Source organism: Ochotona curzoniae, unplaced genomic scaffold (assembly GCF_017591425.1).
Source record: "Ochotona curzoniae isolate NIBS_2020 unplaced genomic scaffold, NIBS_Ocur_1.0 contig_46, whole genome shotgun sequence".
Taxonomy (NCBI): domain Eukaryota; kingdom Metazoa; phylum Chordata; class Mammalia; order Lagomorpha; family Ochotonidae; genus Ochotona; species Ochotona curzoniae.
In genome coordinates this window covers 6,812,612-6,840,026 of record NW_024466340.1, presented here as the reverse complement: position 1 = coordinate 6,840,026, position 27,415 = coordinate 6,812,612, and the positions used below count along the sequence as shown (strand labels likewise).

The following is a 27,415-nucleotide window of genomic DNA, read 5'->3' as shown; positions in this document are numbered from 1 at the left end:
TGTGTCACTGTCAACTCAACGAACAGCCCCCCAACTAGAAACCCGGATCTGCTGTGCGCAAGCAACATTCTACCGCCGCAAAGCCCGAGCGCGGAAGGGAAAAAATCCCGCCCTCCGGCACGGTCGCAGTGGAAACTCCGCCCGCGTCCCCGTGGAAACGCGGCTTCTCAGCCACGGTCCCCGGGGCGGGACTCTGCGCGGCTCCGCCTCCCCGGCTGGCCCGGCCCGGGTGTTGGGGGTCGAAAAAGGGGTCTGGGGTGAAGAGTGGTGAGCGGCCACTGTGCCCTGTGCCCAGCTCTCTGCCAGTCCCGGTCCCGCGTGCTGCGGGCTGGGGGGCGCCGTGCGCCCCGGCGTCCGACCCACAAGCAGCCTCTCGCGGACCCACGCCCCGGACCGCGCCGATTGGGCGGCCAAGTTCTCCGCCCCTCGGAAAGTTTTGGGTGCCGGGAGGAAGTTGGACCCTGAGAGGCTCGGGAGAGGGTAGCTCCGGAGGCCCAGGGGGTCTGAGCGGGCGGCCATGGAGGAGCCCCCAGTGCGTGGCACGGAGGACGAGGAAGAGGAAGAAGACGATGGCGACGAGGGCGACGAGGGCGACGATGCGGGGCCCGAAGGGGCGCTAGCCAAGAGTCCCTCGCAGCTGACTGCTGAGGACGTGTACGACATCTCCTACGTGGTGGGCCGCGAGCTGATGGCCCTGGGCAGCGACCCCCGCGTGACGCAGCTGCAGTTCAAAATCGTGCGCGTCCTCGAGTTGCTGGAGGCGCTGGTGAGCGAGGGCAATCTGACTGCGGAGGCGCTGCGGATGGAGAGGGACAGCCTCCGGGCCGAGGTGGCCGGGCTCCGCCGCGAGCTCCCGCCGGCATGCAGGGAGGTGAGTGGGCCAGGGTGTGTGAGGGGCTGCGGAGGGGGCCGGAGCAGGCCAGAGGCTCTTACTCCCCAAAGGGATCCCTGCTGATGTCCATTCCTCTCCATGGAGCGCTTTCCAGGGGCCGCCCTGCTCTACCCAGTGCGCCTACCACCCTGCGACCCCAGCCCTTTGCCGGGGTCCTGCATCCTCAGCTGGCGCTGCACCCGGCTGCTGCAGCTGCTGACAAATGCCCTCAGGAGTGCAGGTGCCTGGCACTTGAGCCCCTTGGAGCCACAAAAATCCTCATGCCTGTGTGTGCTGAGATTGCTGCGAGCTGAAGCAATAGGATACAATAATATCGGGCTTCCCAGTCAGACGAGTGCGATTCTTTCTGTGGTTGTGATCCAGCCACTGGAATGCTATGCAGCAAGGTAAAAGCAGAGACTCTAAGGAGTGTGTGTCCGAGGGTCCATTCCTTGCTGCCTGGAACGGTGCAGGTTCTCCCTGCTCCTGTATCTGCCTAGGAGATCCTTGCTGATGGCCTTGAAGGCAGGAGAAGCCTCCGCACCCACGTGGGAGACCCAGATAGGGCTCCTGGTTCCTGACTTCAGCCTGGTTCCACCCCAGCTATTGTAGCCGTTTGGAGGAGTGAACCAACAGTTGCAAGATGTCTTTTCTTCTCCTCTCTCCCCTTGTCTCTGTAATTTTACCTTTGAAATAAATATCTTAAATAACAAAAATGTTGAAAAATTCATTAGGATAGACTCAAGATTGGCACTTTTTGCTGAAATCATTTTTATCTCAGTTTTACAAAATTCATTTTACAATTGTCCATTATTGATGAAGCAAAAACTTACAATAAATAATTTACCCTAACTTGCCCTTGCCATATTGATACACAGGTAGTTTGTTTAGATTTATTTATTTGAAAGAGTTGCAAAGAGAAGGGAGAGAGAGAGAAATCCATCTTCCATCTGCAGGTTCACTCCACAGATGTCCCCAACTGCCAGGGTGGGGCCCAAGCACCTGGGCCATCTTCTACTGCTTTCCCAGGTGCCTATGCAGGCAGCTGGATCAGAAGTTGGGCAACTGGGACCAGAACTGGCACTCCAGTGGGATGCCAGCCTTGCAGGGGTTGGATTACCCCCACTGTGCCACGATGCCACCCCTCCCTCCTTTTTTTTTTTTCTGAATTTTAAATGTCTCATTGCAACTCACTGCATTAATTTCACTGGCTATCGCGGTGAAAAGACTCAACAGTGAATGTGCGGTGGATTGTTAACCTGCATGCCATCAGCGCACGCATTGTACTTCCGAAACTGTTCAGGTGTGAATCAAGCTGGGGGAGGATTGGATGCTGGCTTTGTTGCCATGCTGCCATTTGATGCGTGAGCCACGTGTGCCTGGCTTGGGGTGTCCAGGCAGAGGAGGCCGTGATCTCAGAGCTCATGTTGCACCGGAGAGGCTGGCCGGGGGTGACGTCTGAGACGTGTGTGAACAGCCTTTGGGACCTGCCTGGTACCTTCCCTGGTGGTTGTGTCGCCTCTGTGTCGCGCTGACCCTGGTACTTGTAGGCAGGGTTTCTGCTTGAGCAGCTCCAGAGTCACTGCTGGAGGTGGCCTGTCTGAGATGTGGCAGCTACTGTCGGCGCCAGGAAGGTGGAGGGAGCCCTTTGCGATTCCAGAATAATGTGGTCAGCTCAGGGCTAATCACTTCCTGTGTGGGGCAGCACAAGGCTGATCACTTCCTGTGTGGGGCAGCACAAGGCTGATCACTTCCTGTGCAGGGCAGCTGATAAAGTGGCACATTTTTCTCCCCAAACACTCCGTCCCTGACATGACAGGACATCCCCTCTTTGGGTCACGCTCTGGTCACATCCTGATCTCCTGGGAGAACGGCTTTAGCCTTATCACTACTTTTCCATCCAGCAAGCCCTTCCGGGGGGCAGTATCTTGGCTCGTGGGGCGCTGGGGAGCGGGGAGGCGAGGATGTTGCTGGACCCGTGGCTTCTTTCGGTGCAGATGACTCTGGGACCTGACAAGATGGTGGTCGACCTGACGGACCCCGACCGGCCGCGCTTCACCCTGCAGGAGCTGCGAGATGTGCTGCAAGAGCGTAACCAGCTCAAGTCGCAGCTGCTGCTGCTGCAGGAGGAGCTGCAGTGCTACAAGAGGTAGGCCCTGCCCTGCCTGGTACACCCACCTGGAGGCCCTGCCCAGCTGCTCAAGCTCCCTCAGCCAACTCCTTTAAAAAAAAAAAAGATTTGGGCCTGGCGTGATGGTTCAGTGGCTAAATCCTCACACTGTGTGCCAGGGACTTGTGTGGGTGACAGTTCGTGTCCCAGCTGTTCTGTTTCCTGTCCAGCTTCCTGCTTGTGGCCTAGACGCGTGCTAGCGGGTGATCCGGGGCTTTGGGGCCCCTGGACCCACATGGGAAGCCCGCAGTGCAGGGAGAACTCCTGGCTTTGGATTGACTCGGCTATGGCCATTGCAGCTGCTTGCAGGCTGGGCGGGAAGATGGAGGATCTTTCTCTCTGTATCTCCTCTTCTCTGTGGATCTGCTTTTCCAAAAGAAACAAATGACTCTTTTAAAGAATGATTTAAGTTCATGAAAGGCAGAGGGTGAGTGGACAGACAGGTGACCGGTTGGCTGCATGCCCGCTCGCTGTGTCATGCTGGTGCGGTACCAGTGGGGTGTGACCACAGGCAGTCTGACATCGCAAGTTTTCATTTCAACGAGTATGTCTCATTTGGGGCCTGAAACCTTGTAAAGAAGGAAGGCCCTTCGACAGCCCAGTCATCAAGCCCAAGGGAGACTTGTAAGCTTCCTGAAGGCCAAGTTCTACCAGCAAGAACATTTTGTCCCCCTCTGCTCAGATGGGAAGCATGTTAGCATGTCAGGGCCAGCTTCCTCTCTTCTCCTGTGTGCTGATGGGTTTGTTTTCTTCTACTTGGATTGTGGAGTAACAGACAAGGAAGAGAGAAAGAGAGGTCTTCCAGCTGCCAGTTCGCTCCTCAAACGCCTGCAAGAGCTAGGGCTACGTCCGGTTGAAGCCAGGAGCCCGGAGCACCATCATGGTCTCCCACCTGAGTGTCAGGGGCCTAGCCACTTGAACGGTCATCTGCTGCCTCCCAGCACGGGTCAGCAGAGTGCTGGACAGAATGCAGAGCAACCAGGACCGGAATTGGGCGCTCTGACGCCCCAGCCCCCACATGTTGTTCCATAGGCAGTGGAGCAGTTCGGACAGGAGACTAAACTGCTGCTGCAGTGAGCTGACTTTCGAGGTCAGGGGGAGTGTCCTCTCCTGGGCCACGGGCCGCAGAGGCGGGGCTGGGTGTTCTGGCCCGGGAGAGCCGCGGATTGGTTCTCAGCGCAGTGGTGTGGAGGTCCAGACTCAGCTGCTGACGAGGGGGCAGTGATGGTGTGGGGCGCTGGGGGCAGCTTCCCGGCCTCTCCCTGAATCTCCCTGGCCCCGTGGACACAGGGGTGGCACGCAGGCGAGGCTTGCAGCCACAGAAAGGGGCCCCCTACTCTGACAGCCCCGGCTGCGCCCAGCCCCCAGTTGGTCCACTAACTGCACACAGCCCATGAAAGCCCTGGGCAGACCACAGAGCCAGCCCTGCCCACCGAGCCCATGTACACTCCTGATGGGAAGACACTAAGCTTTATTGAATAATAATGGGAAAATATCTCTCTTCTTCTTCTTTTTTTTTTTTTTTTTTTTTTTTGGTAAAATCTAAGGAATTTTTTTTTTTTTTTTTACCTTTCTTTAAATAGCTCACAAAAGATTTTGAGACTGTTTCCCAGGGTGCACATGGCTGGAAGCCAGAGTCAGGAATGGAGCTGAGACTTCAACTCAGGTCTCCCCATGAGATCTGGGCTCTCCACAAGCATGTTTTTTGTTTGTTTTGTTTTTAATTTATCTGATATTTTTGGAAACCAGAGAGGGATTTTTTCCACCCAGCGGTTCCCTGTCCAGATAGTCCGTGCTGGTCTAGGCTGAGCTCGGGAGCTTTTCCTGGGTGAGAAAACCAAGGCTGAGGTTGGAGTTTATGGTCATGTTGCTAGGATGCATGTTGGAGATGCATGTGGGACCCGCCCAGCAAACAGGCAGGAGAAAGAGGCCGGAGGCCTCTGTACAGAAGGGCTGGAGGGGAGGGTCAGGCTTGCCAATGTGATCAAGGCTACAGCCCTTTACTTCCAAAGGGGCCAGGCAGCTTTGGGACCAAACATCTCCATTTACCTGCCCACCCTTCTCCCCAGTGGCCTGATTCCGCCCAGAGAAAGCCCTGGACGAAGGCGAGGAGGGGATGCCGTGACTCCTGGCGCCGGCAGCCGCAAGGAGAAGACCATCATAAGGAAGCTGTGAGTGGCCCTGCTTGCCTCTGAGGCCACTCAGTAGTCGAGGGGGTGCTCCCGGGGGGCGGGGAGGCTCTCCTGTTTGTTGGAGGTGGGGTTCCTACAGCTGGCCCCAAAACAGCACTAATGTGTAAGAATGACATGTGCTGGGCTGTAATCTAAGCACTGGACCCACATAGCCACAGGTTTCTGCTCCCTGCCTGGCTGTGAGCCATGATCAGCCCCAGCCTCAGAGTGTGAATTAGCAGATGTGAGAAATAATATGGTTCTAAGCCTTAATCATGCAAGGTTCCAAAGAGCGTGATGAAATCCTGTGTGCTGTGTATCCACGCTGTGTATGCTGCCCTCCTGGGAGTGACTTGGAGCTTCTCAGTTGTCAGATAGATAGTGGTACCTTCGTGGTGTTTTCATTGAAGTTACCCTTGTCCTATTTAGTGGCTGCCCGAAAGTGCCCAAATCCAGGTACTCACAAGCAGCCGCAGAGCACCTCCTGCACGTGATGAAGCGAACATTTCCCCCAGGTGTGATGCACAGGCAAACCCCCGAATTTGTAGGCAGGAACTATTACTATACCCATTTTATGGAAGGGAGTTTGCCCAAGGTTGTACGGGTAGTAAACACTAAAGCTGGGATTCAAAGCTGAAGAAGTCTGGCTTACACATTCAACTTCCTTTTGATGTAATAATAATAACCAAAAAATAAGTAACGGTAATGACTGGAGACGGGGGATGATTCCTCACCTCTCTTCCTCTGGACCACTGAAGGATGTGTCTTACTTCCAGCAAAGTATGTGTGGAGGCTCCGGGCCTGGGCTCAGCGCTCACCTGGGCTTTCCAGTGTTCCACCGCCAGGGACTGACTGAGGCCCTTGTTCCCAGGGGCGGGCCTGGGGAAAGAACACCAGCACCCCAGTAGCCGTCTTCATCCCTGCCCCTGGCCCGGAGAGTGCCCAAGTGTGCCCCCCTCCTTCGCGGCATCAGCGTCCTCCCCAGCGGCCAGCCATAGGCGGACAGTCAGATGTTGGCTTCCATCCGATGGACTGGCACAGGATTAGGGAAAGACACAAAGCTTCAGACCGTCAGAGTCACCTGAGGGGGCTCTGGCACAAGGTCCACAACCTGTATCCACAGCTCCCAGGACTGTGGGAGGCAGCAGGCAGTGGCTCAGGGATGTGGGTCCCTGCCAGCCTCCTCTCTGGCCTGGCTCAGCTCTAGCTGACAGAGGCATTTGGGAAGTGAATCAACAGATGTCAGATCTGTCTCTACCTTTCCAGTAAAGCAAAAAGTAATAAACATTTTTTCAAAAGGAATCATTCTAGCTCCCACTGAAGGAGTACTTACTCATTTAACAATGGGTGCACTGAATCAGAGAGCGCTGAAAATGTGCAAGGACAACACCACTGACCAGTGGTGGACACTGGGACACGAAGCCTCATCTCTGGCTCTGAGGACACAGGTGGCCCTCATGTCAGGCTCCTTGGAGTCCAGCGCATCTCCTACTGTCCCTGCTGATGGCTGGGAGGTGGACCCCTTAGCTCAGAATCTCCTCGCTCACTGGAAGAACTCAGAGCTAAGGGTGGATGCAGCCAGCCTCGGGCCCTCCCCTGTTGGCCTGTCATTCCTGAGTGACGCCATGTGTGCCAGGCCAGGGCCACCCAGTATGGCTTTGCTTAGAATACTTCCCTCCTGGACAGGCTGTTGTTTTTGTATTATTTGTTTTTTGAAAAGTGGAGTCAGAGACAGGCAGAGAAACATTTTGCATTTGCTGGTTCACTCCCCTGAATTTGTCTGCAACAGCTGTGGCGGGGCCAGGTGGAAGCCAGGAGCCTGGGACTCAGCTTGCATTGCCCACACAGGTAGTAGGGGCCTGGCCACTGGCACCATCACCAGCTGGACCAGCCACTTGTACCATCACCAGCGGCCTTCCCAGACGTATAATAGCAGGAAGCTGGAGTTGGAAGTGGGAGTCAAGACGTGAACACAAGCACCTCAATATGGGATGTGGGGGTTCCCCACAGTGTTAACCTTCTGTGAGACAGACCCATCCTCCAAATCACTGGTGTCTTTCCACCCCTTTCCAGGGGGAACTCTTTGGGGTCATTTAGTTCGAGTCTGAATGCGATGTGGCAAATGGAGAATGTTCTATGCCTGAGGACAGGTGCATGACACACGCAAGGTCCATGTCCACAGTCAGATCAGCGTATTGGGTCAAGGAGTGAATAGGTGACTGACTGGAGCAAAGAATCTTGGTCCTCAACCTGCTGGCAGCTTTAGAGCTGAATGTGGCATGACTCAGCCAGCTCTGTGCTGTAGCACCATCACACTGGCTGCCTGTGCGAATGCTGGGTGAGCTCCACCACTCGTGGCAGCCTGGACAGGCAGATGGCAGGAGAAGAAGGGGGATTCGAAGCACATTTGGGGTGTGATGACTCAGCTACAGCAGATGGAGCTTCCGGAGGAATGTCTGTAGGGGTAGTGCTGGCCACCCCAATGTCCACGTCACAGTCCCACGCAGCACAGGTTGCTGGAATGCCCGGGGTAGGTTTCTCATGAGAAGCAGTGCTCAAGGCCTCCAATGAGTTTGAGCTCACCAGCCCTGCTCGTGTCTCCCTGGGTACTGGGTGGGGATGGCCTTGCAACTTTGAACCCAGTAACCAAGGCGGGCTATGTGTCCCCTTCTGGGCACTGTGCCACCACTGTTGAGGAGCCAAGGCCAAGGTGGGTATTCAGGTCTCTGGGGGACACCATTGTGTATTTCATATTTCATCCCAGACCTCAAGGTCATCCAAACTTAGTGCAAAGGTCCCTTTTGCAACTGGAAGGGCCACCAGCGCCTCACCTCTACCATGTAGCTACCTGTGTTTTGAAATACAAAATGCAAAAGGGGACGTCCTAGTGGCTGGAGTGTGCCTCAGGGCCTGGCTCCTGCCTCCTGATTCACAGGGCCTTGTTCTGCTCGGCAGGCAGCAGGACTGCCAGCCATACCTCCTGCAGGACTGTCACAGCCTTAGGAGCAGACACCTGCCTGTCACATGTCCTGAACCAACTCTGAGCCTGCTTCCTCCAGGTGTTAACGAGGCTGTCCGTCTCTCTCCATCTAGGTTCTCTTTCCGGTCAGGGAAGCAGATCTAGGTCAAGGCCACGACTGAGGCCTGCAGAGCCAACACGTTGTACCCGTTCGCACAGCCCACTGCTGCCCTTTGGTGCAGTCTGTGGAGGAAGATGGGGATCTCCCAGACTTTCTCCCTGGCTGCCTGGCTGGATGTCCTCAAAGCTTCGGCCATGGCAGGTGAAGCAGCATCCAGGAATCCAGGAGGCGGAAGGAAAGCGCAGTGGGGCTCCCTCTGCCATCTTCCTGGCACAAGTGTGGCACGTGGACAGGCACACGGACATTCCAGAACATTCCAATGGGGGCGTCACAGATCCCAGGTGGGCATTAGATTGAGCCTTCATGACTTTATGTGATTTTTGTATTAAAATATAAATGACTTTTATAATTTCTATAGCTGTTGGGGCATGATTTTCTAGAATTTGGATAATGTGGGAGATATTTGTGTCTGTGTCTGTAAATCAGCCTTTCTGATAAAAACACACGCATACAGATATATATGTGTGTGTATGTATATATATATATATATATATGACATTTTATTCATTTGTACAGCAGTAAAGGAGGAGGATAGATCCTCCACGTGCTGGTCTACTCCCCAAATGGCTCACAACGGCCAAAGCTGGGCCAGACGAGAGCCAGGACCCAGGAGCAGCTGGGACTTGAACCAGCAACTGTGTGGCATGGCAGGGTTGCATGTGGCGTTTACTCGCCATGCCATGACACCTGCCTCCCATCTCCCTTTTAAATACATACAAACAAGTGATCCTTCGTGGGGCGGGGAAGAGAATGTCTCCTACCTGCAGTGGCCAGAGCAGGGCCATCCACTGGGCACTACAATGGCGTTCCAGGCTGCTGGCTTCAGCCTGTCTGGTCCAGCCCTGGAACGCACTGCCCTCTCAGCACTACGGAACATTCTCCGGTTCATGCTCCAAGTTGCGTTAACGGCCACGGCTGGACCCAGCCAGAGCCAGGAGCTCGGTGCTCCAGCTGGGTCTCGTGCAGGGTGGCCCCATGCTCTGCCCATCTCTCACTTCTCAGGTGCGTTAGCAGGGACCTAGGTTGGAAGCAGCGCAGCTGGGACTCGAAGCCTGGATCACAGGCCATGCTTAGCCCCTGTACCACGATCTTGCCCTCCTTGGGAGTGACGTTTGAAGTCCAGCCTGGGCACCAATCCCATTCAGGAACTGCCCTTGCTGCAGTTGCCCTGTCTACAGGGCACAGGACAATCATATAACTTATCAGTGTTCTGCCATCACAGGCCTTATTCCAGGCTCGGGGGTGGAGGCCTCCCTGTGTCCACACAATGCTTCTGTGTAGAGTCGGGGCAAACGGACCCTTTCTGGAAGCAACAGTTCCATGGAGGCTGCAGGACCCCAGGAGGGGCCCACACAGGATCCTGGGGTGGGCTTTAGATCCAGCCTTAGCCCAGCTCCTCATTCCTGCCTCCTATTAATGCGAGGGTACAGGGTTCCTGCACGCTCATGAGAGAGCCAAGACAAGCCGGGGCGCCCAGTTGGCCTAGTCCAGCCCTGGCTCTTGCAGACATTTGAGGAACGAAGCTCCTTCTCTGCCTTTCAAATAAATATTTTTGAAACTTTCTAGTGAGAAATGCCTGGGGAGTGACTCAGTGGAACCTGAGTGGGCGGGGCGTGGGTGTTCCAAGCGATAAGTCCTGGGAGTATTTCTTCTATACACAGGCCTGGAGGAAGCCACAGAGAACAGCTTCTGCGTCCCCAGGGTCCTGCCACTCCCACTCTGCACACACACCCCCAGCAGCAGGGAACAGGTCAAGAAGCTGGGTTTTAAGCCAGTTTTCACTCAAAAGGTACAAGTGAGTGCCACAGCCATGGTCTTTCAAAATTGAGCAACTCAATGAGGACTCGGGAATATTGGTTCCCGTCACTTAGGAACAGGAAGTGCCTTCATTTTGATCTGTGTCAGGCTGAAGTCCAAAGGCCTTTTGTGTCGGGGGCCCACGATGGCAAGAACGGAATTCCAGCAGACCACACAGATACCCTTCCTAAACACACACATACAGCTGTAAGGATGCCTGGTGCCCAACTCCTCTGGGTGTTTGCAAGGTAGATGGGCAAGTGCCTATGTGGTGGACACCGGCAGAAAGGGGAGTGAAATGAGGGCACATGGCCAGCTACCACTCAGGGCCAATGGTGACCCCTACACCAGGGACCGTTTAAGTACCCACACAGTGGGATTGTGGGAGCTGTTGGCGCATGAGACAGGGATGGTGGGCAGCCTGAGGATTCTCCTGGCACCGGGCAGAAGTGGCTGATGCTGCCCCAACATTCACATATGAATCAAGTCAGAGACAACAAAATGAGATTGATGGCCAGTGGCCCTCAGGCTGCTAAGTCCACAACGTGGCAATACCACGTGTCCACAAGCCCCCACCACGCAGATGAGGGAACATGCACAGCCCTGCCCGCCACATGGCCCTCCCGTCACACCTGCTCTTGCCACACCCACGCCAGGACAGAAAGACACACAGATGGTCTTGCCTGGCAATAAATATTTTAATTTTTCTCATTTCATTTTCTATGATGACAAGTAAGATTCAAGTTTATTTCCTTTTGTTTGCTTAAATACAAAGCTAGACCACAACAGGTACAAGCAGGACGCTTCCTCCCACACGGACATGCGCCCGTCGGATCCTCCTCCAACTTGCTGCCGCTGGGCAGGCTGGTGGGGCAGGGGTTGGGGGGAAGACTTCCTTAGGTAGCACCACCGTGGTGAGCCTGGGGCGAGGGGGTTGAGGCACCGGGCATGCAGGCGGGCTCTCCGACCCGTCTCCACGCTCACCTGGGACTGCCAGCATGTGTGGGAGCCCCTGACCTGAAGGGGGACAGTGAGAACCAGTGCCCGCTGGGGAGGGAGGGAAGCCTCCTCCTGCCATGAGTCTGTCCTTGCTGCCTGACCCCAGCTGGGGCGGGACGGACATCCCAGGCTGAGGCTCACACTTCGGTTCATGGCTGCGTCCTGCGGGGAGGACGCCAGGTGGATGCCAGGTGAGCAGGGGTGTGGGGTACTCGGGTGAGGAACTTCTGGTCCCACTACAAAACCTTATTTGTGATTAGAGTACCATCTGAGATCTCGCCTACAGAAACGAACAGAGAAACCCAGAACAGAAAAAGGCAGCCACCACTTCACTCACTTCAAGATCTATATACATGTAAGTTGTTTCCTGTGGTTTTTTTTTCCTTTTCTTTTAATTTTTTTTAAGCTTTTTGAATTTTTTTTTTAAAATAAACTCAGTGTTCACATTTCTATAAAGAATTAATAATAACCCAGTTCTGGGCACTCTGCCCCGGCAGCATGGGCAGGCAGTGCCATCCCTGCCACCTGCCTCGAGTCTGCCCACCGGCCCTGGTGCTCTGGGTGTGCCGAGGATGGCAGGCCCTGGAAGAGTCGGCACCCGGCTGGCCCCGTGCTGGCGGGCCACGGGGCCAGGAAGCTTTCAAGAAAGTAGAGATGGGAAGACTAGCTTACCAAGAAACCCTTTTTAAAAAATATTCATACACTTGAGCGCGCGCCTGTCAAGACGCTGGGAGAACAAGAGCTTGGAGGCGCCCCGGCTGGGGGGCAGGGGCTGTGGGGTGCGGAGAAAGCGGGAGGGCCCGGCCCTGCGTCCGGAGGCAGGAAACCCCGGCCGGCTTCCTGGTCCCGTCTGGGACTCTTTCCTCCTAAAACCTGTGCCGGGCATTCCATTCATATGCAAAAAAGGTACAAAAACCAACTAGAATATAAAAGTTTTGGTAATATAAGGCCATCTGCTCAAGTCCACCTTGGAAACCTGTAACAGATATTTAAATACTACAGTGAAAAGGCATCTTGATATACTTTTTAAAAAACATCTTAAGTAATCCGCTAAGATTAAGTGTAAAAAAAAAAAAAAAGAAAGAAAAGAAAAAGCAAAAAAACAAACACAAAGCAAACCCATTCCCTCGGAGGAGGCCATGCGCCACGAGTGGGCGGCCGTTAGTGCTTCAGCCAGGGGTAGGCTTCGATGGAGGCCTTGCTGCGGTCCCCGTAGTCGTACAACAGCTCCTCCCCGGCCGCAATGTCCCGCGCCGCGACCAGGATGAGGTGGGGCACACCGGCGATGTCGTGCAGCTTGGTCTGGCAGTTCCCGCACTTGCTGTGGTTGATCAGTCGCCCCAGGCGGTTGGTCTCCCGTGTGGCATCCACACTGCAGTGGAAGCAGGCAAGGGGTAACAAGGACAAACAGGTAGCCAGGTGTCTACCCTCGGCCCCTGTCCCTGTGTAACTTTCAGGCTGGTTTGATGGCTAAATTGGATAATCCTCTCTTTGCAAGTGCCAGGATCCCATATGGGCACCGGTTTATGTCCTGGCTGCTACACTTCCAATCCGGCTCCCTGCTTGTGGCCTGGAAAGGCAGTGGAGGACAGCCCAAAGCTTTGGGACCCTGCACCCATGTGGGAGACACAGAAGAGGCTCTTTGCTTTGGATCGACTTATATCTGGCTGTGGTGGCTGCTTGGGGAGCCGTGAAGCTCAGGGGATGTGAGTTAGAACTGGCTATGGAGATAAGGATGGGGGGCAACTGCAGAGTTATAAAGCAATGGGTAACAATCCACTCCCCCAGCTGGCCATCCCCGCAATGCGCTGCCTGGCAGGTCTGATATGCCCACTTGTGCTGGCTGGAGTGACCTCCAGGGCAGTGCCTGCTCTGCACGTTATAAGCAGGAAGTGGGCAGGGCACTGCATCACAGCCCCAAGAATGGCAGCCAGAGTCACAGGGCACTGCGGCAGCTCCCAGGCCATGGCCCGCAGCAGGTGGAGAAGGAACCCTGTGAGGAGGGGAGGGGGCAGAAAGGCAGACTTACCAGTAGGTTTTGCTGAGATACTGGAAGTAGTACATGTAGCAGCCCGTGGAGGGGTCCTGGGCGTACAGAGCCTCCCGCTTCTTGGCGTCCGTGATCTCAATGAGGTCCCCGTGGTATTCCACCACAAAGTCGCCCCGGGAGAACTGCTTGGTGGCGATTACGCCCCTGCCTTTGCCGTCGATGAGGTCAATCTGCCAGGAGGAGGTGAGAGAATGTGGTTCTGGACATCAGTGGCAGGTGCCGGTGCCATGGCAGAGCAGGCTAATCCTCTACCCTGTGGTGCCAATAGACCATGTGGGTGCCAGTTTATGTCCTGGTTGCTTCACTTTCTACACAGCTCCCTGGTTATGGCCTAGGAAGGCAACAGAAGATGGCCCAAAGCCTTGGAACCCTGAACCTGCGTGGGAGACGTGGAAGAAGCTCCTGGCTTTGGATCAGCTCAGCTCCAGCGACTGCGGCTGGAGAGTGAACCAACCAGTGGATGGAAGATCTTTCTTTCTCTGTTTCTCCTTCTCTCTGGAAATTTGCCTTTCCAATAAAAACAAATCTTTAAAATTATTGATGTTATTGAATGAACGTTATAATATTTGAGCCAGGGGCTCTTCCGGGTCTCCCACGCAGGTGCAGGGTCCTAAGGCTTTGGGCCATCCTACTTTCCGACTGCTTTCCCAGGCCACAAGCAGGGAGCTGGATGGGAAGCAGGGCCGCCGGGATTAGAACCGGCGACCATATGGGATCCCAGCACGTGCAAGCTGAGGACTTGAACCACTACGTTATCGCACTGGGCCCTCAAGGTGTATTTATTTGAATAGCAGTTACTGAGACAACTCCTCCATGGACTGGTTCACTCCTCAAACGCCAGGGCTGGCTCGGGCTGAAGCCAGGAGCTCCAGTCAGGTGTCCCTCACAGGTGCAGGGTCCACACACTTGGACCATCTGCTGCTGCTTCCGCAGGATGTCAGCAGGGAGCTGGATGAGATGCGGAGCAACCAGGACTTGAAATGGCACCCACATGGGATATTCATGCAGTCAGGGAGAACTTAACTGCTACGACTCAGCCCTGACCCCGGAGCAAGACTCATTCTTTGAACAGTAGATACTGCCAGGCAGCCATCAGCACAACCCTGAGTACATATCTGCCCATCTGCATGGCCCTGTGCCCTAGCTCCTGTGCTGCAGAGGAGGAAATGCAGGCCAACGGGGCATGACCACAGGCCCAGGGCCACACAGCTGGGAAGCCTGAGCAGGGACCCACCAGGCCACTCAGGCCTGCAGGAGGCAATTAATCCCTCCCAAGCTGTGCATGTCTGAAAACCGGATGCTTTGGGATGGCCATTTCCCAGGAAGCGGAGCTTCGCATACAGATGACTGTGTCACTAGTGCAGACAGACCCGGAGGGCTGCAATGACACGCCGTGTGGCTGCCCAGACAAGCAGCAGCTGCTGACAAGGCAGGCTTCTTGCAGAGGTGTGTGCTGGAACCGGGCATCTGAGTGCACCTTGTGGCATGCAGCTGTCCACGTTATGTTACGGCCAGATTAACACAGACAAGCAAAGCCCAATCACGTCCCCTGTGTAAAACAAGTCCCCGGCAGCAGGGCTGCCTGGCTCAGGGACATGGGTGGAAGGCCACAGGCCCTGGCCGCCTGGGGCAGACAGTGCCCTGGGCTTACCTTCATCCCTTCTTCTTTGCCGCTCTCGATCAATTCATCCAGTCTCTTCCTCTCTTCAGACTGGGGTGGGAGCAGGAAAGAGACCGGCGTCAGTGTTCTGGGTGCTCCAACCACGGGTGCAGCGGCCAGGCCCAAGGGGTTGCAGCTGGCCTGTGACAGAGCCCCTGACACGGCCCCCGGGAAGACACAGTGGGGGTCCCAAAGCAGGATGGAATTCAGAGCTGGTCTCATTTGACCCAGAGAAGGGGTTGGGCACACTCTGGGGGCCACACAACCAGGGTCCTGGCTCTGTGTGCTGTGTCGCTAACAGCATTTGCTGCCTGGGGCAGGTCAATATCACCCTTCCAGCTTCCTGTCCCGCAGGCCAACGCCCTCCAACTCCCAGTCCTCTGTCCCCGACTGGGGTACCCTATCACCCTTCCACGGCATAGGAGATAGGAGAACAAGAGGAATGCTGCAATCTGTGAACCCCAAACCTGTGCGACCCATGGCTGGGCCCCGATGCTCCTGCACACAGCCTATGTGAGACCACACCTCTGTCACCTCCAGGCCAGTTCTGGCCAGTTCTGAGCATCCTAGCAAAGAATTCCAGCAGCACTCACTACCAGCCCAGAAACAGGAAGGGCTTGGTCCCAAGCATCCCCGAGGATGGCACACGCTGGGCATCAGGGCTGAGCTAAGGCTCAGAGACCCTTTGAGGAAGGGCTAGCCAGCCAGGGAGCCCTGGGGTTCCTGGGACCTACATGAAACCTCACCCTGAGTCCAAACCCCGCAGCCCAGACGCCCCTTCCTGCCCTGGGCCCCACCCAGGGTCCCTCCCAACACCTGGCGAACCACAGACTTCTGCCCGCCCCAAGAACCTCAGCCTGGGCCCCACAGGGCAGTTGGATCAGGCCTGGTTGCCCCCCTTCTAGGGCTACTGGGAGCACTTGGGTCTTTCCCTACAGTTAGAACATATACCAGGCCAGCTGTCGTCATGCTGTGTTGGTCGACAAGAGAACCACTGTCCTGGCCAGCCCCAGTCTTCCTGCCCCAGGCCAGCAACAGCTCCCCAGCGTGACCAGCCAGGCCTCACGTGGTTCACTCTGAGCAGCCAACACAAACACTGGGGGGTGCAGCAGGGCCCTGGCCCCGCGTCCACAAACAGGGGAGCTTTCTTATGCCTGCAGGCGCAGCTCAGGGGAGGCCAGGGTGTCCTCCTTCGCACTTGGGCACATTGTGGGCGCCTGCGCCTCCTGGCAGGAAAGCCAGGGCTTGTATGAGACTCAGCTGCCCCCATGCAGACTGCCCCAGGGCTGGCTGCGTGGGCACATGGCAGTTCTGGGAGGAGCCAAGGGCTCTGTTGCCTGGCACCACCTCCCTCTCCTCTCTGCAGAGCCAGGGCTAGCAGGCACGCCTCATGGCCTCCTCCAGCTGGTGCACATTTGAGAGCATCTCAAAGGCACTGTCTTTCACCGCAACTGCAACCAGAGCTGGTCTTGGGGATGTGTGGGGGAATGGACAACACTCCACCCTTTTGTTTATCTTTACTATTTACTTGAGTGGCAAGTAGCCCACAAGACAGACACAGAGACAGCAAGGCTGACAGAGAGCTTCCATTAGCTTGTTCACTCTTTAAGTGCCTGCTTGACAGCTGCAATGGGTGGCATGCGAGTCCAGGGCCATGGAAGTCCCAGAGACCATGGGAGTCCCAGAGACCTGGGAACTCAACCCAGGTCTTGACAGGAAAGTGACAGACATTAGCATGGCCTCTCAGGGGCTGCGTTAGCAGGAAGCTGGCGACAGCAGCTGGAGCTAGGACTAGAACCAGGTGCTTTGACAGAGGTGTGGGGTGCTAGATACAATCCTCATTGGCAGGCAGAATGCCCACCCCAGGTGCTTTTTCCAACGAAGCCAGTCAGTTATAGAAGAGACAGCAAACAGCAAACTGGACTGTCAATGCTACCCTGCAGATTTAATGTCAAGGCATGCAGCAAGGGCATGGGGTCCCCGACTCTCTGTGGGGAGGCTGTCAAGGGGCTGTCCTGGCAGTCCTGGGTGGGAGCCCCAAGCCCGGGATGCCTCCCTGAATGCACAGTGGTGCCTGCAAGGTTGGCAGGGGGATGGGGTGTGGCCTTGCTTCCTGTGTGTGTCACTCTGCGATCCTAGGGTGGTGGGTGGGTGGGGAGAGCAGAGAGGAGCCCGGGGGTAGCCCCATGGGGAGACAATGGTGGTGATGCTAGGGTCCAGGCACAGTGCACACACATGCCAAGGCCTGGCCCAACTCTCCAAACGTCCCCCTGCAGCTCGCATAGGCAGCACCAGCTGTTGCGCCCTGAGCCCTGGCAGAGACCTTGCAGACCATGAGGCTCCTTCTCACACAGGTATCTGGTTCAGAAGCAGGGCAGGCACTGAACAGAAGTCGAGCACACAGCCCCAAGACAACACGATCCAGGCTTGAGGCCCGCCGTCTCCTAACACACAGCACACCCCAAAGCCAGGACAGCCGGAGGCCCTACCTGCAGCTCAGCCTTGCTCTTCCTGGAGCTCCGGCGGACTGGGTAGAAATCTGTGAGCTTGCGATTCTGCTGCGTTTTCCCTGGAACTCTAGGAGAGAAGGGAGGAGGGGAAAGTGGTATTAAGACAGAGTGCTACACTGTGCCCTGGACACCCCAGGGAACGGTGACCCTCCCATGCCACCACTGAGGTCAGGGTGCAGCTGGGGCCTGCCGATCCCATCAGCTCACCCACCAGCCCGCAGGCTGCATGCTCCCAAAGGGCGCCACCCAGAGGTGTAACCTAAATGGCCTTCGGGACTGCGGCCTCTGCCATGGCAGGTGGTGATGGTGAAGCCTGCGGCCCTGGCAGGTGGTAATGGTGAAGCCTGTGGCCATGGCAGGTGGTGATGGTGAAGCCTGTGGCCCTGGCAGAGGCCCCAGCAAGCCACCCATATGCTCACTTTTTCCGGAGGGCCTGTCTGCTGCCCCTCGGGGGCTTCTTCATGGTCTGCGTGCTGCCAGTCAAGCTGGGAGGCTCGCAGGACGAGGGTGGGGTTTTTGGAGGTTCTGCGGCTTCAGGTTTTTGGTTTGGAAAAGGGGCCAGGGGGCCTCTCCTGGCATCTTTGATCTTGTGTCCCTCGGCCTTTGCTGAACTCCGCAGGGCGTTGCCTCCTGTTCTTTTCTCTGCAGGCAGAGGGTAGGAAACACTGGGTCACTGGGGCGGCAACTGGGGATGTCCCGGTCCTCCACTGCTGCTCCAGTTGCCCGCCAGCGTGCCATATGGGAGGCGGCAGGCGGCAGGTGACAGCTGCCTGGGACCCTGGCGTCTGGGACCCTGCCACTCCCTTGGGAGAAAGGACGGTCAGCGTTCCTGACCCCGAGTTCAGCCAGGCCAGCCCTGGCTGATGAGGGCATCCGGGAAGCACACCAGTGGATGGAAGATCTATTTGTTTCTCTGCCTTTCGTTTAACAAGATGAAAGTGAAATTTACAAAGAGCTTTAAAGACAGGCTCTAGGAGGGAACAAGGATGGCAGGGACGTGAGATGGCAGCATCCAACCTGTGAAGCTGGAAACCCACGAAAGGCTACCCAGGAAAAAAGCCCAGCTCTACTTTTTTGCTCAACACACTGGGCAGAGGCCTAGAGCTTCTGCATTTTTTTTTCCCTAAAGATTTTATTCTTATTGGAAAGACATATTTCCAGAGGAAAGACAGAAAGATCTTCCATCTGCTGGTTCACTCCTTAAATGGCCACAACAGCTGAAGCTGAGCCGATCTGTAACCAGGAGCCAGGAGCTTCTTCTGGGTCTCCCACATGGGTGTAGGGGCCCAAGCACTTGCACTAGCCTCCACTGCTTTTCCAGGCATTGGCAGGGAGCTGGATGGAAAGTGGAACCACGGAATTGAACCAGTGCCCATATGGGGTGCTGGTGCAGCAGGCAGGGGCTCAGCCCACTACACCATCTCCCCTCCCCGAGCTTCTGCATCTAGACATGGAAGGGTGAAGTGCCACAGACAGCAGGGCTGGTGTGGGAGCTTCAGAAACTGGGCTGTACATCTGAGCAGGCAGTCCCTGATCCTGAAGAGCAGACTAGCAGGGGAGAGAAGTGGAAGCTTGCCCCAGAGCTGCCTGGATGGGGCAGAAGTTGCAGCGTAATGGGTTAAGCTACTTCACATGGGAGAACCAGGCCTGGTACTGGCTCCCCTGCTTCCAATCTAGCTCCCTGCTAACGCACCTGTGAAACAACTAATGCTGGCCCACATACTTAAGTTCCTACCAGCTAATGTGGAGTTCCTGCTTCCTGTTCAGCCTGGCCCACCTGGGGCTTTTGAGGCGATCTGGGGAAGTTGTGTGTCCTCTGGCTCTGGCCAGCATGGAGGTGGGGGGACACAGGCCAATGGCTGGTTTGTAGCAACAGGTGTACAGCGCCCATGCGAGCAAACTGTTTGCCCTCTGGGTTTACTTTGCAAAGTTAAGTCGGTAACACACCCCTGGCAGGAACACGGAATGGTGCGGCCCTCTTGGAAAACACTGGCGGTCCTCCAAAATGCTCAACACCACGTGACCCAGCCATCCACTCCGACGCATCCACTCAGAATTAAAAACACGTGTCCACATGAAACTAAACTCCAGTGGCCGGTTCCAGGGGACAGGCCAGACCCTATCCGCCAAGGAACCACACACAAGGCAGTCTCCATCCATGACGAGACACGAAGCTGGTCACACACTACAACATGGAGGAACCCAGGAAACGGGCTGCGTGCACAAAGCCAAACGCAGGAGACCATGAGAAGCGAGTCCAGAGGGGCAAACTCGGGGAAGCCCAGAGCAGCCTAGGGCTGGGCACTGGGGCGATGAAGAACATTCTGGAACTGGTTAATGGTAATGACTGCACAATTCCAGAAGCATACTAAACACCGTCATTTACTCTAGAAAACCATGGACTTTGCGATATATTATACCTCAATAAGCAAGAGAAACATGAATACGTGGCAAGCACCCAACTCACCTGCACCCTTCCTGGGTGGCATTAGAGGCTGTGGGCAGAGCCCCAGGAGTGTGGAACACCCCTGAACATCACCCACCCCACTTGCTTTATGGCAGAAATCACATAGGTCTGTCCCTGGGGATCCCCAAAACACATCTGTCTCGGGGTCTGAGCACATTCGTCTGACAACATTCCAAATCCACTGAGCTAACCTGGGCACTCTGTTACCACCAAGTAGGACAATATACAATTGGTCTCATTCTGCCCCCTCCCGATGTAGTGGGGCGCCAGTTCTGAGAGCTCAGGGGACGTGGGGCACAGCCCTGAGGTATCTACACCATAGCTATCCGAGGGCGAGCAGCCAAGCTCCCCTTCCCCAGTCTGTACCAGGTAGCCCCAGAACTCTGGGGGGCTTCAGCAGGGTCAGAACCCAGGTTAAGACCCTTGGGGGAAATGCCCCGGCCCTTGGGGAACCCTCACTGGTGACACAGTGAGAACACGAGAACAAGTGCCTGCCTAGGAGGGAGCGTTCAGCTTATTGCACACAGCCAACTGCCTTGCATTTCCTGGTTCAGTATGAACATGGAGCATGCTGCCGAACCAGGGCGAGGCCAGCTCCTGGGGGAAGGGACAGCCAGTGGGTGGCCCAGGCTCACGCTCTCTGTCCCCGCCCCCGCTCACTGTAAGCCTCTCTCCTGGCATGCCCAGTGTGGCTATTTTTTTTCTTTTTTCTTTTTTTTTTTTTTTGCAACGTGGCAAAACCAGCAGGACCGAAGGGCACACTGACTCACGTGAGGGCAGGCAGAACCCGTCAGACTGCACGGTGCAGGCCCTGAGGGGCAGGCGACTGGCCGCTGTTTGCTCCTTGGGAGCCAAGATGGAGCCCCGGGCTCAGACCTCTCCCACCCGCACACCGGACCACAGAACGAGGCTGTGGTCCGTTCTTACCTTCTCGCTTCCTGTAGATCCCAGCTAGCGGCTTCCCTGGGCATCTGACTTCGTAATGTGCAACCGAGTTCTCTTCCTGAAGGGGGGAACGCATTCCGGAGCATTTGTTCGGGCTCATGTAGGAATAGATCTTGGGCTGCCCGGTAAACACATTCTCCTAAAAAAACAAATGGGTATGCTGAAGGAGGAAGATCCCATCGCGTGGAAGGAGAAGAGAGGAAATGAGAATGCAAAACAGAGCTTGCTCCACCGCTGGGAAATGCAGCTGCTGCCGGGCCAGTCCTCTTGGGAGGGTGCCGACAGCTCAGGAATCCCCCGGGGCCCCAGCACCTGCCATCTCTAGCTCTTGGCCACCCGGGGGGCATCTGCCCCGTGTGCTCAGAGGGAGGTGACCTACCAGCAGCCAGGAACAGGTCGGAATGACCCAGGACAGGCAGACAGGGCGGTGGAAGGGTTGAACGTGTTTGGGCGTCAGCTCCCCTGGCAGGGCCCAGAGCCACTTGGAAGAGGCCTGGGGAACCTGACTGACCACTGGATCCTGAAGTCAGCCGGAAGGGGCTGCTCAGAGCTGGCTGGCCCCTCCTGGTCACTGCAGCCCAGCAGCTGCCAGGGACCCTGGCTGCCTGGAGACTTCTGGGGGAAGGAGCTGGAACGCAGGCTGCGACCGGCCCATTTAGGGCAGTGGCTCTGCTGTGAGCCACACCCAGGGGATGACCACACGGAAGGGAGTGGGCAGGCCACCGGGCAGCCTGGGGCACCGCACTGGCTGCTTGCTTTCCCTTGCGTGGGGTCGCTTCCCCGGAAACGATACTGGGACCTTGAGTGGTGAGCCACGAGGGCGCACGGTCGGGGAGCCCAAGAGCTGGCTAGCCGGGAGGGGGCCAAGTAGGCCTCCGCTCCCCGCACACCCTGGAAAGGCAGCCACCCCGGGGAAGCTAGGTTTCAGCACTGGGAACGCCATGAAGGCAAACTTTTCTGAGGTCAAGCAGCGCCAGGGTCATGGCGCAGCCAAGCGTTGCCGCCACTCCCCGCCAGGCAGCAGAAAGGAAGCGGCCCCGGGCCCGGGCGCCCCAGGGCGGCAGAGGGGGGCTCCCCCGGGCGGGGCGCGCAGCGGGAGTGCGGGGAGGGTGCCTGCTTACCCCGTCGGTGCGGGGCCTCCCCGGACCCCTCCGCTCCACCATCTCCGGGCCCGGGGCCGTCGCTGCCACCGCCGCTGCCGCCGCCGCCGCCTCCACCGCGCGGGGCTTGGACATCTTCCTGCCTGGAGAGGGGGACCCGGGGGAAGCGGGGGAGGGGGCGCTCAGGGCGCGGTGGGGCGGGGAGCGGGGCCGCCCGGCCCGGGTGCCGCAGCCATGTTTCGAGAGCCCGGCGGCGATGGGCCGCCCGGGGGAGAGGCGGGGGCTGGCCGGCCGACCGGGCCAGGCCGGTGGGCCCACGCTGCCCTCCTGCCGCCGCCCGGCCCGGGCAGGCCCCGCCCGCACCCCCCCAGCTCGCCAGGCCCGACACACCCACCTGCAGCCCAGCCAGGCCCATGGCGGCGCGCCCTGCGCCCTCGCCGCGGCCCGGCCACCACCGCTGCCGCTGCCTCTGCTGCTGCTGCTGCCGCCGCCACCAGCGTCGCCGCGGCGCCCCGGGGAAGGGCCGCCGGCGCCCCACGGCACCCCCTTCCCCCATGGCCTGCGAGCGGGGCCCTGCACCCACGCGCCGCCGCAGCCCCGGGCCGCCCGGAGCCAGGGACGCGGGAAGGGAGGCGCAGGCGGCGCGTCCTCCGCGGCCCGCCCGCTCGCTGCCGCCCACCGTCCGGCTCCCAGCCCGGGGAGGGGCTGGCAGGGGCGGCGCTGGAGGCTCCGCACCGAGGGCGGGCGGGCCGCCCGCGCGGCCTGGACGAATCCCGGCTCGGGCGCGCCCCCTCGCGCGCGAACTCAAGCACACGGGCAGGAAGGGGTGGGAAACTCGATCCTAGCAGCCCTGGCTCCCAGCTGGCCGGCTCTCTGCTGCTCCCGCTGGCTCAGCGCATGTTCACGCCAGAACGCGACGGACTAGGGCCCTGGAGCTCTCTGCTCCCAGGCGTGAGCCAGAAGGGGATGCCGAGTTGCCAGGGATATCCAGCGGGGTCGCCGGGGGCCGCAGAACCAGGAAGTGACTGCACCAGGGTGTCAGCTCTGGTGTCAGTTAGCCGGTAGGGGTCCCTGGGGAGCCTCAGGCAGGGTTTTACATTTTCTGGGTGCTTCTCTTTTCAAACCTCAAATGGCCCAAGGAGAGAACAGAGCCTAACTATCCTTGAGGAAGATTGGCCACGTTTACAGAGGTTTGCAGCCCTGGCCGCTGTACCCAGAGCCAGGCACGCCGGCTGTACTGCACACTGCGGGGCTGCAGGGCTGCGGGGCTCACAGCCAAAGAACGGTTGTATTTGTGCAAAGTCACAGAAGTAAGATGAAGATGCTGCCTCTCTCCCTCCCTCCCTGCCAGGCTCCTGTCTGGGAGCCAGGACCCCAGCACTTTCCCAATCTGGGCTTCACTGTCCTCCAGGGTGAAAACCAAGCACCTCCAGTCCCCTAACTCACCACCCACCTCACCCCCTGCACTCTCAGAACCCAACCAAACGGAGAGCTGTGTGATAAGGGACAGGCTAGAGTAGGATTAAGTGCCAGGACCCAGCTCTCACTTCAGCATCCTTTGAAGCAAGGGTCCCACCCCAGCCCCTAACCACTAACCCCGGTGGGACAGGGGACTCTGCCCAAGTTCTCTGCCATCTCTATTCAAAAGGGACACTCTGACACCAGGATGGGCCATTTGAAAGTGCCTTCAGGGACTGGCACCGTGGCGTAGCACCTTAAACCTAAGCCTGCAGGGCCGGCATCCTATATGGGCACCGGTTCAAGTCCTGGTGGCTACACTTCAGTTCAGCTCCCTTGCTTGTATCATGGAAAAGCAGTGGAGCATGACCCCAAACCTTGGGACCCTGCACCCGCCTGGGAGACCCAGGGGAAGCTCTTGCTCCTGGCTTCAGATCAGCTCAGCTCCAGCCCTTGCATCCAGTTACGGAGTGAACCAGCAGATCTCTCTGTTACTCCTTCTTCCTTTGTAACTGTCTTCCAAATAAAAAGAAAAGGAGGCGCCCTGTCTCTGCAGGGCAAAGTTGCTTTGTCATCAGTCGATAGACTACTACAGGAAACAGTCTGGGAGCAGCTGCCAACCATCTTATCTACCTCACATACTTGAGTTCTTTGGTCTCTGCCACCCATAGGTGGGACCAAGATAGAGTTCCAGGCTTCTAGCATCAGCCTGGCGTAGCTCTGGCCTTTGGGTTCATTAGAGAATTAAGCCAGCACATAGAAGATCCTTCTCTATCTCTCCCTTTTTCTCTGTAACTCTGCCTTTCAAACAAACAAATCTTTAAAAAGTAACAACTTGGGTTTGGCACTGTGGCAGAGCCTCTGTCAGTGGCATCAGCATTCCTTACGGACACCGGTTCAAATCCCAGAGTTTCCACTTCTGATCCAGCTCCCTGCCAATGTGCCTGGGAAAGCAGTGGAGGGAGGCCCAAGTCCTGGACCCCCACGCCCACGTGCCTCTAAGCAGCCAAGTTCTAGCACTTGTGGCCATCTGGGGAGTGAACCAGTGGATGGAAGATCTCTCTGTTACCCTGCCTTTCGAATAAAAATCAATAAATCTAAAAGAGTAACACCAACTCAGTTGTGGCTAATCCTTGTTGAGTATTTAGGACATGTTCTAGAGGGCCTCTTGGACTCATTTGGTCAACTCTCCCCACACTCTATGACATGGAGCTAGGAGTCTGATTTCACCCCACTAGGGGTCAGAGTCAACATTACTTAGCTGAGAGTTCTGAGAAGTTCTGAAGTTGGGATCTGAACCCTGTTCTGCTCTAATAAGGTACTTTATCATTAAAAACGCATATTGAGGGCCCTGTGTGATAGCCTAGTGGCTAAAGTCCTCACCTTGAACATGCTGGGATCCCATATGGGCAGTCCCGCTTCCCATCCAGCTCCCTGCCTGTGGCCTGGGAAAGCAGTCAAGGACAGCCCAAAGCCTTGGGACCCTGCACCTGTGTGGGAGACCCAGATGGGGCTACTGGCTTCGAATTGGCACAGTTCTGGTTGTTGCAGTCACTTGGGGAGTAAATCATCAGATGGAAGATCTTCCTGTCTCCTCTCTGCATATCTGACTTTGCAATAAAAATAAATCTTTAAAAAATTGTAATATTGCTTCTTGCAAGTCCATACACTAACATATGGATGGATTTATTCAAGAGACATTTATTGAACACAAACTTTGTTCCTGGTCTGGTGCTAAAAATGCAAACCAAGACCACGGGCCATGCTGTGATGTGGCAAGCTAAGCCTCCACCTATGGCATTTGCATCCTAGATGGATGCAGGTTGAGTACTGGTGGCTTCATTTCTGATGTGGCTCTCTGCTAATGTGCTAGGGGAGGTAGTGGAAAATGGCCCAAGCACTTGGGCCCAGTGCACAGGCTAAAGGCAGGAGGTTGGGAGGGCCACGTGGCAAAATAATACACTCTCAAGGACCACTCCTGCTAAGTGATAATGAACTAGAGATGGCCAAAAAGGAAGCAGGGGACCAGCCAGGAGGCCACACTGCAGGGCCAGCCAGGAGGGTCACACTGCAGGGCCAGCCAGGAGGGTCTCACTGAGCAGGGCCAGCCAGGAGGGTCACACTGCAGGGCCAGCCAGGAGGCCACACTAAGCAGGGCCAGCCAGGAGGGTCTCACTGAGCAGGGCCAGCCAGGAGGGTCTCACTGAGCAGAGCCAGCCAGGAGGCCACACTGAGCAGCAGCTCATAGGGAATGAAAAGGATGCACTGACGTTCTCTAGGCTATAAATAATTGTGAGATTATGAAGCCTCAAGACCAAAGAGGATTTGTCTGGTAACCACATGGTGCGTCCATGTGATCCAGCAGGACTCCTAAGCCTCAAGTTTGGAACAAAGATAAACTTTCTAGAAGAAAAACACTGACCCCCTTACTTCCAGAACCATCCATGATCCAGCACTCACAATCCTCGCTGTCTGATTTAACTGTCTGCAAGAGTCAAGCGAGATGGTGGTCTCAAAGCCCACCTATAAGCCTGCACTGGGCCCTGACTGGGAAGCGTGGAAGGGAGGTCCAGTGGCATGGCCGCTCCTGGACTTGGGGCCCCCACCCCTGAGAAGCAGACCAAGCTTAGTGGGGACCACAATGCGCCTGGCCCTCCGTGGAGCGTCACCATTTGCCTGTATGAGAAGTCTTCCAGTGCTCCAAGGCTGGTCTAACCCTGCAGGGTGGACTAACTTATGAAAGCTTTTTCTATTTTTTTTCCCCCAAAGCATTACTTTTGAGACAAGCAGCTGACCTGATGTCACCAGGACAGAGAACACACACCCCGGCCCTAAAGTTTTAATAAATGTCAGAGAAGATACTCAAGTGTGGGGGACAGTCATGTTGGGTGTGTACTAGGTGAGGGCAGTAGTGGAAGTCAGCTGGCCAGGGCTGCACTGATGCCGCAGGCTGTGGGTCCCAAAGGACCCCGGGAGGGCTGCCGGGCCTGACCCAGAGGCGCCCAGCCACTGTCTGCTCCCTCGTGTAGGGCTCAGTGCTCCCTAACGTGGTGTTATGGGGGGAGGGGGGGGAAACGGAGGAAGCAACTAAGGCCCCCAGCTCGTTCTGCAAACAGTGACCCAAGCGCTCAAGTTCTCGGGCCTCGGGCTTGAAGGAGACTCAGCAGCAGCCGCATCTGGAGGGCTCTGTGCCGCATAACGCAGGCTCTGCGCACCAGCAAGGACTTGCTGCCGTCCTGGCAGGGCCCACCGGTGCCTCTCGCTCGCCCGGGGCCCGGGGCTAAGGGGGCAGCCGGGCCTGGTCCTCTTTGCCCCACAGCCACAGGAGCGCTGACTCAGGGCGCCGGCCGCGGGTCAGCTCCGACGCTCTCTGCGAGCACGCCCCCACCTCGGGGTCTCCCCAGGTGGACGAAGTCCCATGGCAAACCGCCCACCCTCCCACCCACACCCCAGCAGCAGAAGCAGCAGCAGCAGCAGCAGCAGCAGCCCCCGCTCTCAAGAGGTGCCCCGGGCTCGGGTCCTCCCAGCTGGACATTATGCATGCGGGGCCTCTGCCGACCAGGGTGGGCCAGTGCTCAAGCTCCAGGGAAGGGAAACCGAGGTATCACACTGGAAGGGAGGAAGGTTCCACGCATCACCCCATCCCCCCCACGGTCCCCGCGCTCCACCCGCAGTACGGAGCCTCCCCGCCGCCACCCTACACCTTCCCCGGCCAACTACACCCCCTGCCCCGCCGCCCTGGCTCAGACCACCAGGGTGGATACCTCTCGCCATAGCCGGGCTCTGTCACCGCCTGGGATCTCCCGGGAAACGCAGCTTTCGAAAAAAGTTGCAACAACTGTAGCCAACTGCTCCACCGAGCCGCAGCTCCTCGCTCTGATTGGTGCATTTGCCCGCCTCTCCACAGCCTGGCTGTCGCGATAGGTGGGCTCGGACGCAGAGCCCGCCCTTCTCCCCGCCTCCCCAGAGGGGGCGGAGCCAGCGGCCGCACTTTCTACAAACGCTTTCGGGACAGGTCCCGGCGGAGGAGGCGGAGGTGGGAGGAGGTTTAAATTTGACCTGCGCCGGCGTTGATTG

The 27,415-nt window shown here is 57.2% G+C and overlaps 2 protein-coding genes across 10 annotated transcripts; one reads left to right on the top strand and one right to left on the bottom strand.

The window, feature by feature from the left end:
- The first annotated feature begins 304 nt into the window (after window positions 1–304).
- Window positions 305–8,705, top strand: RILPL2 (Rab interacting lysosomal protein like 2). Of its 3 annotated transcripts, none has more exons than XM_040987105.1 (4): window positions 305–871; window positions 2,869–3,020; window positions 5,111–5,212; window positions 8,306–8,705. In XM_040987105.1, the coding sequence occupies exons 1-4, from the start codon at window positions 518–520 to the stop codon at window positions 8,334–8,336; spliced, it is 639 nt and encodes a 212-aa protein (XP_040843039.1). In that variant the 5' UTR covers window positions 305–517; the 3' UTR covers window positions 8,337–8,705. The 3 variants fall into 3 exon arrangements, with proteins under 3 accessions (XP_040843039.1, XP_040843040.1, XP_040843041.1); XM_040987106.1 differs by having other exon boundaries at window positions 5,111–5,245; XM_040987107.1 differs by lacking the exon at window positions 5,111–5,212.
- A 2,611-nt stretch (window positions 8,706–11,316) lies between these two features.
- Window positions 11,317–27,123, bottom strand: KMT5A (lysine methyltransferase 5A). Of its 7 annotated transcripts, XM_040987102.1 has the most exons (9): window positions 25,093–25,102; window positions 22,008–22,023; window positions 21,902–21,917; window positions 20,763–20,919; window positions 17,788–18,010; window positions 17,348–17,435; window positions 14,850–14,909; window positions 13,178–13,368; window positions 11,317–12,520 (listed from the first exon to the last, which is right to left on the bottom strand). In XM_040987102.1, the coding sequence occupies exons 1-9, from the start codon at window positions 25,100–25,102 to the stop codon at window positions 12,310–12,312; spliced, it is 972 nt and encodes a 323-aa protein (XP_040843036.1). In that variant the 3' UTR covers window positions 11,317–12,309. The 7 variants fall into 7 exon arrangements, with proteins under 7 accessions (XP_040843036.1, XP_040843033.1, XP_040843038.1 ...); XM_040987099.1 differs by having other exon boundaries at window positions 21,902–22,023; XM_040987104.1 differs by lacking the exons at window positions 21,902–21,917; window positions 22,008–22,023; window positions 25,093–25,102 and adding an exon at window positions 27,103–27,123.
- Between the last annotated feature and the right edge of the window lie 292 nt (window positions 27,124–27,415).